The sequence below is a fragment of the Rutilus rutilus genome (assembly GCF_951802725.1).
Source record: "Rutilus rutilus genome assembly, chromosome: 8".
Lineage (NCBI taxonomy): Eukaryota > Metazoa > Chordata > Actinopteri > Cypriniformes > Leuciscidae > Rutilus > Rutilus rutilus.
The window spans coordinates 10,084,592-10,097,892 of record NC_140222.1 but is presented as its reverse complement, the minus strand read 5'-3'; the positions used below and the strand labels follow the sequence as shown (position 1 = coordinate 10,097,892).

General features: G+C 39.6%; 2 protein-coding genes across 2 annotated transcripts in view; one reads left to right on the top strand and one right to left on the bottom strand.

The window, feature by feature from the left end:
* The window catches only part of LOC311294755 (uncharacterized protein), a gene marked incomplete at its 5' end in the record, with an annotated part of 28,481 nt that extends 17,664 nt beyond the window's left edge, over window positions 1-10,817 (top strand). The window contains 5 exons of the mRNA XM_084415785.1: window positions 5,895-6,329; window positions 9,564-9,623; window positions 10,037-10,141; window positions 10,231-10,275; window positions 10,468-10,817. Of these exons, the coding sequence (XP_084271911.1) occupies window positions 5,895-6,329; window positions 9,564-9,623; window positions 10,037-10,141; window positions 10,231-10,259 (629 nt within the window). The 3' untranslated portion in view covers window positions 10,260-10,275; window positions 10,468-10,817. The remainder of the gene's footprint in view (window positions 1-5,894; window positions 6,330-9,563; window positions 9,624-10,036; window positions 10,142-10,230; window positions 10,276-10,467) is intronic.
* Window positions 1-13,301, bottom strand: part of LOC311294946 (uncharacterized protein) — a 424,344-nt gene that overhangs the window by 74,971 nt on the left and 336,072 nt on the right. The gene's annotated exons all lie outside the window — the stretch shown is intronic.

The following is a 13,301-nucleotide window of genomic DNA, read 5'->3' as shown; positions in this document are numbered from 1 at the left end:
GAAATAAATGGTATATAATTACATTTTTAGAAGATTTTTACTTTAATCCCTCGCCATAGCAAAACCGTTTGAGATATTTATTATCCATTCACAATTTAGCATATTTAATGTAGTTTCATCATGTTGAAAAAGTTTGGTACGAATAAAATAAATAGTTTAAGAGGAGTGGCTAAAAATTCAGAGGCTGATTTTGCAAAAAAATTCACATTCAGACCAAAATATCTGACTTCCTGATGGCCAGAGCTATTGAATGTAAATTAGAAAGTTGTCCGGCTTGATGAGAACAATATACAAACTATTTTTTCTTTACTGTAGTTAAAAGTAACCCCCCCACTTTTGTCAAAAGCATTTTGAAAGTGACACACTTCCTGCTGCCAGTTGGTGGCGCTATAACTTTGACTCACAATAGTTACATCCATCTGATCGGCCTCTTACCACGAACACACTGGTGAAGTTTCATCAAGATCAGTTAATGTATGCAGAAGTTATACCACTTTGTGTTTCTCTTTTCTCGCCATAAATTCGTTTCCTCGCCACGGCCAAACCGTTCGAGATATCAAAAATCCGTCTGCAATTTAGAATCCTCAATGTCTTGACTTCATGGACACCGAGTTTGGTGGGGATTGGATGAATTCTCTAGGAGGAGTACTTCGCATTACACAGCAAGCGTTTTCCAAACAACCCATAATAGCCGACTTCCTGTTGGGCTGGCGTAAAATTGACCGGGGGAAAGTTGTTCGGCCCGATGAGATCTATATGTGTACCGAGTTTCATATTAATTAATGCAAGCGTGTTTGATCTATGGACCAAGTTTTGGGACCCCGTTCAAGGGGGCGCTGTTGAGCCCCCCTGCCACGCCCGGGTACCAGCTTCAGCCCGGCCCTGATGGCCGTGGGTTTCTGACCTGTGTGCAAAGTTTCAAGAGTTTTTGAGCATGTTAAGGACCCCAAAAGCCCCTGAAACCTTGATTAACAATATAAAAGCAATAGTCAAATCCCCCCCCTCCCCTCACACACACACAGACACAGAGAGAGGGAGAGAAAATTCTTCAGAAAATCCACATTCAAACCAAAATATCTCTCTTCCTGTTGGTCGGAGATGGTTAATGTCAATTAGAAAGTTGTCCGTCTTGATGAGAACAATACACATACCAAGTTTTGTTGCTGTTGATAAAACTAACCGCCCCATTTATGACTAAAGGTGGCGCTACTGAGCCCCTCACCACGCCCGTTTCTGAAACTTTGCACATGTCTACGGGCTAATAAATGTGATGTGTCTGTCGAGTTTCATCCAATTTCAAGCATCTTAAGAGTCTCAAAAGCATCCAAAAAGAAAATTAAAGTTTGATGCGTTGCCACGGCAACAGTATCTAAGATATCAATAATCCTTTCACAGGTCTACATCTGCCGTGTGTTTACATTATACAGATAAAGTTTGAAGCAAATCGGGTAAAAATAAGAGGGTGATTTCAAAGCATTTTGAAAGTGACACACTTCTTGCTGCCAGTAGGTGGCGCTATAATTTTGACTCACAATAGTCACATCAATGTGATCAGCCTCTGACCACGAACACACTGCTGAAGTTTTATCAAGATCCGTCAATGTATGCAGAAGTTATAATACACTTCCTGTGTCCCATTATTCGCCATAAATTCGTTTCCTCGCCACAGCCAAACCGTTCGAGATATCAAAAATCCCCTGGCAATTTTTCATCCTCAATGTCTTGACTTCATGCACACAGAGTTTGGTGCTGACCGGGTGAATTCCCTAAGAGAAGTGTTTCAAATTCCTAAGCATGCGTTTCCAAACAACCCTAAATAGTCGACTTCCTGTTGGGCTGGCGTAAAACTTAGAGCATGAAAGTTGTGCGGCCCGATGAGATCTATATGTGTACCGAGTTTCATATTATTACATGCAAGCGTGTTTGATTTATGGACCAAGTTTTCGGACCCTGTTCCAGGGGGCGCTGTCGAGCCCCCCTGCCACGCCCGGGTACCAGCTTCAGCCCGGCCCTGATGGCCGCGGGTTCTGACTCGTGTGCAAAGTTTCAAGAGTTTTTGAGCATGTTAAGGGCCCCAAAAATGCCTAAATAGTCGTAAGAAAAATAATAATAATAATCCTACCGAAAACAATAGGGCCTTCGCCCTTTCAGGGCTTGGGCCCTAATAAATAATCCTACCGGAAACAATAGGGCCTTCGCCCTTTCAGGGCTTGGGCCCTAATAATAATAATAATAAATAATCCTACCGGAAACAATAGGGCCTTCGCCCTTTCAGGGCTTGGGCCCTAATAATCCTAACGAAAACAATAGGGCCTTCGCCCCTTCAGGGCTTGGGCCCTAATAATCCTTAGAAGAACAATAGGGCTCTGCGCCCTTTCAGGGCTTGGGCCCTAATAATCCTACCGGAAACAATAGGGCCTTCGCCCTTTCAGGGCTTGGGCCCTAATAATAATAATAATCCTAACGAAAACAATAGGGCCTTCGCCCTTTCAGGGCTTGGGCCCTAATAATAATCCTAACGAAAACAATAGGGCCTTCGCCCCTTCAGGGCTTGGGCCCTAATAATCCTACCGGAAACAATAGGGCCTTCGCCCTTTCAGGGCTTGGGCCCTAATAATAATAATAATCCTAACGAAAACAATAGGGCCTTCGCCCTTTCAGGGCTTGGGCCCTAATAATAATCCTAACGAAAACAATAGGGCCTTCGCCCCTTCAGGGCTTGGGCCCTAATAATCCTAACGAAAACAATAGGGCCTTCGCCCCTTCAGGGCTTGGGCCCTAATAATCCTACCGGAAACAATAGGGCCTTCGCCCTTTCAGGGCTTGGGCCCTAATAATCCTTACGAAAACAATAGGGCCTTCGCCCTTTCAGGGCTTGGGCCCTAATAATCCTAACGAAAACAATAGGGCCTTCGCCCTTTGGGCTTGGGCCCTAATAATAATAATAATCCTAACGAAAACAATAGGGCCTTCGCCCCTTCAGGGCTTGGGCCCTAATAATAATCCTAACGAAAACAATAGGGCTCTGCGCCCTTTCAGGGCTTGGGCCCTAATAATAATAATCCTAACGAAAACAATAGGGCCTTCGCCCTTTCAGGGCTTGGGCCCTAATAATCCTACCGAAAACAATAGGGCCTTCGCCCTTTCAGGGCTTGGGCCCTAATAATCCTAACGAAAACAATAGGGCCTTCGCCCTTTGGGCTTGGGCCCTAATAATCCTTAGAAGAACAATAGGGCTCTGCGCCCTTTCAGGGCTTGGGCCCTAATAATAATAATAATCCTAACGAAAACAATAGGGCCTTCGCCCTTTCAGGGCTTGGGCCCTAATAATCCTTAGAAGAACAATAGGGCTCTGCGCCCTTTCAGGGCTTGGGCCCTAATAATCCTACCGAAAACAATAGGGCCTTCGCCCTTTCAGGGCTTGGGCCCTAATAATCCTTAGAAGAACAATAGGGCTCTGCGCCCTTTCAGGGCTTGGGCCCTAATAATAATCCTAACGAAAACAATAGGGCCTTCGCCCTTTCAGGGCTTGGGCCCTAATAATAATCCTAACGAAAACAATAGGGCCTTCGCTCCTTCAGGGCTTGGGCCCTAATAAATAATCCTACCGAAAACAATAGGGCTCTTCGCCCTTTCAGGGCTTGGGCCCTAATAATAATAATAATCCTAACGAAAACAATAGGGCCTTCGCCCTTTCAGGGCTTGGGCCCTAATAATAATAATAATAATAATAATAATAATCCTACCGAAAACAATAGGGCCTTCGCCCTTTCAGGGCTTGGGCCCTAATAATAATAATCCTAACGAAAACAATAGGGCCTTCGCCCTTTCAGGGCTTGGGCCCTAATAATCCTAACGAAAACAATAGGTCCTTTGCCCCTTCAGGGCTTGGGCCCTAATAATCCTACCGGAAACAATAGGGCCTTCGCCCTTTCAGGGCTTGGGCCCTAATAATGCGTCATTATACCCAGCACTTCTGAAAATGCACTTCCGAATGCGTCTCTGTCCCCAGCACATTTCAAACCAAACTGACGCCCATGAGTGAGGTTGTCGGGGTTGTCTTAATCCATTGTCGGCATCTTTCCGCTTGGATCTTGGGCTTTGGAAAGGCGAAAAAAACGACCCCTCCCTATAAACTTTTGGGGTTCCTGGTGTCAGACTTGCAGGTGCCATAGGCGCATCGTTTCACCATCTTGCTGAAAATCGCAATGTTTGACGGTCACGGGGGTCCTTCTCCTTAGTTACAGTTGCTGAGCTAGGATTGGACGAGGACCATTCGAGGGCGGGGTTTTGCGAACGGTCAATTCTTTATGAATATAATTAATATTCTCTCTGTATATATTGTATCATTAACTGTTCATTTTGTATCTGCATCTCTTCCAGCAAAATAATATATATACAAAACATGAAAAATATTTAAAGTCTAGTCATCTTAATCACTTGGTGCCCCCCTATTGGCTGATGCCCCAGGGCACTCGCCCAATCCCGTCTATGGATAATCCGGCCCTGGGTAAAGGCTTGTTAGCCAATGGCGGCTCCCGGGGGTGGTACGCTTTCCGGGTGCTGGATTACCCCCTGGAATCTTCTCAAGCGGAGCACTTCTACATTCCGATTGATTGCCGTCGAACCGCGTCATAGCTCATTACCATAAAGTTGACCTGACTTCAACTTTCCTTGACGTCCACACTGTGTTTGATTATTGTTGAGCAGTAGATGATCCAGCTTGATGTACACCTTAAACGTATTTTACAAATGCGTCTTGGATTACTGTGCAGAACTCTGTATTCTGTTGTTGTTGTTGTTGTTGTGTGTGTGTGTGTGTGTGTGTGTGTGTGTGTGTGTGTGTGTGTGTGTGTGTGTGTGTGTGTGTGTGTTTCAGATGCTCATTGGATCAATCTACAGCCTGTCAGTTTTGCTGAAGGATGATGACGTCCCGGTTCACCCATCCAATCACATTACACCACCTTCCTCAAATACCCGAATCTCTTCCACGTCCCCAGCTTTTTGCTCACTTTGGCATTTGTATTTTTTGGTTCGCTGTTGTTGATCTCTGTGTGTCTATCGTTTGAATTAATCAATTGTCAGTGGTTGTGAAGTGTTTTTGTTTGTTTTACTGTTCATCCTTGTTCAGTCATCACGGTGCATGTGAGGCTGGGAAGGAGGGAGCAGGTTAGTAAGTCGCGCGACATACATTGCGCACCACGTAGGACATTTTGAATTGTATTAGACACACTAGGTTAGGAGAGTGCCACACCCTGTAAGTTTTTGTTGTATTGTAGTTAGTGTAGTTTGGTTTGGGCGTCTTGATGCCGAAAACTTTTCTTTTCTACATTTTTCATTTGGTAGTTAGTTTAGTTGCATTAATCAGCTATTTTTTTCTGTTTTATTTATTTATTTCATTTGGCATCTCTCGAGCTCGTCTGTCCACCTTTGTTTGTTTTTGTTATTGTTATTTGTCTTGTTGTTCTCCTCATTGTTTGTAAATATTGTAAATATTATTTTCTCTTTATTCTTTCACTTTTGGGTTCTGTAAAATAAATACTTTTGAGCGGAGTTTTTGTTGATCTTTTTCCTTTTATTGCCCGGTCCTTAATATAAAGTTATACGCACATCTTTATTTAAATGTTATACTCCCTTACCCCTATCTAAATCAAAAAGGGACGTAACATCTGTTCTAGCCTATATTCTGAACTCTGATAAAGAATAATTCTTTATAATACTTTTAGTAGGATCTTTGTATCAAATGATCATTTAGGTTTTCAATATATAAAAGAAAGCTGTGAAAGAACTGTTCTGTCATGTGTGTCTACCAGTTTTGTCAAACTCTAAGGCATTTCTGAAATGCATGATTTCATGTCCACAAAAATAAAGTAGCTGTTTATTTGTGTCTGCAGGTGTATTTGGTTTTATAGGTGCAGAAGTGTCTGTGCCAGTGTCAGTGTCAGTGTCTGTGCCAGTGTCAGTGATGGAGGGAGGTTCAGTCACTCTAAACACTAATGTTACCAAACAACAACATGAACCAGTGTTGTGGTATTTCAACAACACTCACATAGCTCTGATCAACGAAGAGGCCAGTGAGAGCTGTTTATATGATGGAGAAGACGGGAGATTCAGAGACAGACTGGAGGTGGACTATGAGACCGGATCTCTGACCATCACAAACATCAGATCTGAACATGCTGGACGTTATGAAGCAGATATTATCAAAAGCAAGAGCTCAGGAACCAGCGAAAGCTTGAACAGAAACAGCAAGTGTAACAGCACAAAAGTCCACAGAAAAAACGGCAACAAGGGTGACACCATAAAAATATTCAACGTGACCGTCAGTGGTGAGTCATTTGATGTAATTTACTCTGAAGTATTTTACAGGCTGAATAATTAATTTACAGGTTGACTGTAAATTAATTATTTTTCTAGGAAAATAATTAGTAAACTATTAGTTTTAAGAGGGACTATCAGATCTGTTTACTCTCTTTCCCTGTATGTTATTGTTCATATGTACATAACCTGTTTTACTGTACAAACTGATTTCTGTCATAGTAATCTACCTTAATCAACATTAAACAGATATTCAACTTTCATTGCCATGCTGTTCGCTTAATTGCAACATCTATAGTTAAAAACTGTATTTCTATTCTGGTCAAAAATAAACTGACACTCATAAGTCGTATTTAGGAGAAATATTCTGTAAATACCTCAACATGCAATGTTTTTGAAAATATAATATGAGTAATTGTTTCTTTAAGAACCTTTTTCTGAATGCTTAACATTTTTCATCATAACTGATCATTCTGACTTGTGATTTTTCTTTATCTTCTTCAGCAATGCTGATACTAGTGATGAGTGATATTAGTATTAGTGATTAATACTAGATGTACCGCATGGCGGTACAAAATATGACCGCCGCTCAGGCCTGCACTGGCTTTCCACAAAAATAAATGACGTGGAGCAATTTGGCTGTATTGCGTGTTTTTGTATATACCTAAAAAAAGTAGTAGTATGTGCATGTCTGTCTGTGTGTGTGTGTGTGTGTATGTGTGTGTTTGTGTATGTGTGTGTCTGTGTGTGTGTGTGTGTCTGTGCGTCAGAGGTGGGAGTAAGTCACTAAATGCAAGTCTCAAGTCAAGTCCAAGTCTTAACATTGCAAGTCAAAGTCAAGTCAAGTCAAGTCATTCTGTTGTAAGGGTCAAGTCAAGTCAAGTCAAGTCATACTCTTTGTCAAGTCAAGTCAAGTCGCAACTTAGTCATCAAGTCATACCAAGTCACACACAGGCTCGTTTTACACATTTTTTTTTAACTCTGGGACTTTTATTACTTATTTAGACACAGAGGGCTGATGGGTTACAAAAATAAATAAACTAACTTGTGTGTAATAAATAAAATATCATTAAGAAGCACTTTAAATGCTCTAAAATAAAAATAAATTAAATGAACACAAGTAAACAAGAATTAATAAAACTTTTCCCATCTTGTGCTAGCCATACATATAGTTATTTTGCTGTGATGTCAAATTTCCAGATACTTACATAATTGTGATGAATTTAATCCTTTTTAAGTTATTATTTTGCAGTGTAAGATTCCAGTTAACACCTTGAAATATTACATAAATGTATTATGCATTTTTATTAAACTTAATGTGTATAAATCAGCAGCAAAAAGTAATTCTTGAAAAAATCTGTACAGTAATTTTATAAAATCTAAACATGTTAATAAAAACAAATTACTATTAGTACTCTTATAAAATTCAATCAGGCAGTCATATATTTCACAATTTTATATTTATATATTAATGCCAAGAATTCAGAAGTGTATTTATATAGCCTACACTACACAGAAATAATATACAATTAAATGATGCTTATTTTAAATGTATTGAGCAGGCTAGGTATAAAAAAATATAAGCTTTTAATAATCTTTCAGTGCGCAAAACTATGATAATGAAACGCTTCAAAACAGAACGCACAAAGTGCGTATGCAGAATGATGTGCTCAAAGCAACATGGAGTCACAGTGTTCAGCGCTGCGCTGCACAAGTGCGCATTTAAAAGTTCACGGCACAAAGCGAAGAAATGTCGAGCGCACAAATCCTAGTGTATATCTGTCCAACAGTTTATTGATCATTTGTTTCACAGTTTTAAATTCCAGTTATTGTGCGTTTGATGCCGATTCATAGTCCTTGTGATGTGCGTGATCTAACAAGCACACGGTAGTGAGTCGTTTAAAAACAGCAACAAACTCCAACAAAATAAAGTCATTTTATGCAAATCCACAGCCTTTTATCTACAGATCATGCATTATAATGTGAATATATCATATTGGAGAATGGAGAGAGTTTTACCGTGCATCCAACCGGAAGAGGCGCGCGCGCTGTTTGAATACTGAATGGAGAATGATTGACAGCCACAGAGGAGGGAAAACGAGTTTCCGTAAAAAAAATAAAAAATTCACAATAATTGAAATAAATTATTTTCCACAAGTCATTTCAAGTAAATAGGCACAAGTCCGAGTCAAGTCTAAAGTCACAAGGAGCAAGTCTAAAGTCAAGTCGAGTCTTTTCAGAGATCTAGTCAAGTAAGTCTCAAGTCCAGAAAATTGCGACTCGAGTCTGACTCGAGTCAAGTCATATGACTCGAGTCTCCCACCTCTGCTGTGCGTGTATGTATGCGCGTGTGTGTGTGTCTGTGCATGTGGATTTGTATGTGTGTGTATGGGTGTGTGTCTGTGCGTGTGGATGTCAGTGTGTGTGCATGCTTGTGTTTGTTTGTATTCCTGCATGTGTGTGTGTGACAGTATCATCCTAAACCAGCAACCGTTCGCTCAACACCACCATCTACAGGCCGATGAGTGTACAGTCACTAAATGTGCACATAAATGAATTTATTTTATACCCCCCCATGGATGAAATTCTACGAAACTTAGCATACCCCCAGAGGATGTCAAGTTAATCATACACATGAAATATGGTGCAGTTCTGAACATCTCAACTGAAGATAGGGGCGATTAAAGCAGAATAATATTGCATTTTCATTTTTTATGGGAGGGGCGCAAATCACAAATGAGTGATTATGGGCTAGGTTGATGTGGGCCCTTAAGAGCAACATACCATAAAAATGTATTCATCCTCGGTGCCACGGTTCAGGTAGTTATTTAGGAAAAACTGCATTTTTTGGGTTTGGGGGGGCCCAGCGCGGGGGGGGAGTGGCCCCCGGGGACCAAACAAAATTTTTCCGTAAAAGTCTAGTGGGGCTACATGCCCACCAAATTTCATGTTCCCCGGTGTTTCGGTGTCCCTGGTATCGTTGACGAAAAAATTCAGTAGATGACGAAAAAAAAAACTAAAAAAAACTTTGACAATCCCTATATGACCGCTTTCGCTAGCTACGCTAGCGGCGGTCATAATTAGTGATGAGCTGCTGCAGGGAGCTTGTTCAGTTTTTTTAAAGTTTTTTTATGCAGCTGCAAATGAAGAGAACTGCCATAATTATCCATAGTTTATTCTCTTTCTAGTCTGTGTTCTTTTGTATTTCTTTATTTTTATTCTCTTGTGTTTCTTGTGTTTTCCAGCTGCTGGTCTTGGTAAGGCAGATCTCAGTAAGGAAATAAAAGATCCAGAGACCAACAAGAGTATGTTTCATCCTTTTTTGTAATTTATATTCATCCTTTGTCCCAATTTATAATAAATTGAACAAAAATGTATGTTCGTAAGGCAAGGCAAGTTTATTTATAGACCATTTTATACACAAGATAATTAAAAGTTTTTACATAAAAATGATTTAAAAAAAATAGTAATCAAAAAGATTCATGGCTAAAAATAAAATATTAAAGAAAGATAAAAGAAGGTATTCATTAAAATGAAGTGGAGGGCAAAAAGGCTTAAAATAAACAGTACAGTAGAAAATCAGTGTTTAATCAATGCACTGTTACGTTTTCAATCTGGACTTAAAAGTAGCTTTGAATGGGGTATTTCCAGGGATAATGGTATAAACACAGTCAAATTCACTCACACTAATGTCTCTATTTGTCTGTATCTGTTCCAGGTTCAGGTCTGCCTCCAGGTGCTGTTGCAGGAATAGTTGTTGTTGTTCTGCTGGTGTGTGTAGCTGCTGGTGTGATTTGCTATCGCCGCAGGAAAGCTAGAAGGGGCACGTATCACCTACAGATACTATATTGAAAGGAGACATTTTTTAATGTTGCAAAATTTGTTTATTTGTATGTTTATTTGTCAAAGCAGATGAGGAGAGAAGAGAAGAGGTTCTGTAGAAAATCCACGTATGAGGTAAAATACTGCACTACTGTAGTGTGTATAGATCTGTGCTTATTTCACATGCACTGAAAAACTCATCCCGATAGGGAAATAAACATTTCAAACAGATCTCATTCACTGATTGATGACAGATATGCTGATTTTCTGTAGCTGTAAACAGCACTAATTTCTTTTTTTATCATCTGTGATTTGTTGCTTTCTTAGACGGAGAAATACGCATGATCTGAGAGGATCGCAACAGCTACTGCAACATTATTCCCATAGAATAAAATCAGCTAAAACAACATTATCCTATAATATTCCTCTAAAAATCGATTATGGGAAAATGAGCTGAAACATGATGAAATGCTTTGCTGGTTTCTTATTAATGATAAAGCACTTACTGTTGGCTGTTTTGACACAGTTCAGAACTTTTTCACTTTCACTTTCTTTCACAAAAAAAGTGATAATACTATATAATATATACATAAACTTTTGATACTTGTTTGACTTGAATTGCACTTTTATTGTTGTTGGTTCTGGAAATTAAAGTCCTCATCATTTTCTCCATATGGAAAAATGTTTTTAATCATTCTGTATAAACCTTTAAGACTGATTGTGATGTCTGAAGTTAAGGTATATGGATCTGCTGAAGCCTTCAGTCAGTATTCAACATAAGTAACCCAATGCATTTCACTGACAAATTACACAATAGAATTTGTATTACCCAAAATCCTGAAGAAAAATGAATCATAGAATCGTGGCAAATGTTCAATCATGGAATTTTAGTTCATTATATTTAGAACACAGTCTTAACCTTATTTCCTTATTTTCATACAGTTCCTATTCCTGATTCCTATTGATGGTTGGTGGTTTGGTGAATGGTTTAGAACTCTTTTAGCGAATTTCTTATGGAGAGAGTAAATAGGAAAAAAATGCATCCAGAAATAACAATGACAATTAAAGCTGCAAGCAGCATTTATCGGGGTTCAAGCAGTTAAGGCCTTTAAGCACAAAAGCATCAAAAGTGATTAAGTTTTATTTAGCAAGCATGTAACTACTGACATAATAGATGGAAAAGACCATTTACAGGAAATACCATAGGAAATATATGGTTTTAAAGCTTTTTAGCAGTTATAGCGCCACCTATTGTCCGATCTCCATAAAAATTGGCATGCTTGTTAATGATGTTCTGTCACATATGCTCACCAATTTTTGTGAAGTTCTGAGTTTTTATTTAGGATTTATAGGCTTTTTAGTGTTTTTTTGCCACGCCCCTTTTCTAAATGACCCTATTACAGCCATCTACATGCAAAAGTTCAACTTTTTTTTGATAATTATTGATCTAGAGTGTCCAGAGAATTGTCCTAGACTGGTCTGGTTTCGATCGGGCGAAAAACCTAGGACTGGTTTGCAAAAGTAGGTTTTTAACATAATTACGAATATTTAATAAACGGTTTAATTGACAGCATTAGTTCTTGAGGCAAAGTTGTTCAGCATGAGCAGATCTATCAGATGATATGCATTTTGTGACGATAAGTGTAACACCACGTGATTACAGAGCCATAAAACTCGTTAGTGCCAACTAGTGGCCGATTTCTTTCAAAACTCTTACAGACCTCTAGGGCCATGAGTCGAACATGCCCATCGAGTTTCGTTCCGATCGGCCTCCGTTAACCTTGTCTAATAGGTGCTCAAATTTCATTGGCCGATGGCGGCCATGTTTTTTGAGATACGCCAATGTCCTCATACACATACATGGCACCTTGGACCAAGACACTGCATACCAATTTTCAAGTCAATCGGACTAACGGTCAGGTGGTTATAGCCTGTTTTATGTTTTTTTCATGTTATAGCGCCACCATGTGGCCAATCGCCGCGTTTTTTTTACTGTGACCTCAGATTGACCTCTTACACATGTGAACCAAGTTTGGTGAAGATACCTCATTTACTTCTGGAGTTATAGCCATTTTAGTAAAATAGGCCCCGCCCACAACGTACGTTTTGGCGCCCCTTAGCGTCCGTGAATCGAAATTTCAACTTTTTTTCGATAGTTTTTGATATTCAGACTCTAGAGAACATTTCTGCACTGGTTTGGTTCCGATCGGGCGAAAAACCTAGGACTAGTTCGCAAAAGTATGTTTTTGACAAAATTCAAAATGGCGGAAAATCTATCATGGCGGAAATGAAATCGGAGATATACGTTTTGTTCGTCAGGCGTCCAGCTTTCCAATGATATAAGACACTTGAGTCTACGTCATACGGTCTAGTAGTTATGAGCAGTTTTGCGCTTTTGGTTGCTATAGCGCCACCTATGGGCCAATCGGGGTCATACTTTTATAGGTTCTCCCCAAATTGAGGACTACCATTTGGCCAAGTTTCAAGGTTCCAGCTCTTACGGTTTGGTCTGCACAATGCGTTTTAGGGGAAAATAATAATAATAATTAAAGCTGCAAGCAGCATTTATCGGGGTTCAAGCAGTTAAGGCCTTTAAGGCCTTAAAGCACAAAAGCTTTAAAATCTATTAAGTTTTATTTAGCAAGCATGTAACCACTGACATAATAGATGGAAAAGACCATTTACAGCCAATACAGGCAATGTAACATAGGAAATACATGGTTTTAAAGCTGTTTAACATTTATAGGATTTCTATACATTTCTGCACTGGTTTGGTTCCGATCGGGCGAAAAACCTAGGACTAGTTAGTAAAAGTACGTTGTTGACAAAATTCAAAATGGTGGAAAATTTATCATGGCGGAAATTAACATTATCTAAATCTCGAAGATCGGATCAGATCGGATCGAATAATGATAATCGATTCAAGATCTTGAGAATCGGAATCGAATCGATTCTTGAAATTTGAATTGAAACCCAGCCCTACACAACACTGTGTAGCATGTAGTGCGCAACTTGACTTGATGTGCTACACCTAGATATAGTATTTGGTAGGGCATAATTAAATCAGAAGCAAGGATCATCTACTGGAGGGAGGAAATGGTGCAACAGGAAAGCAAATAGTTGACAATTTTGTTCTGATTCAAAGAGAAAATTATATTGAT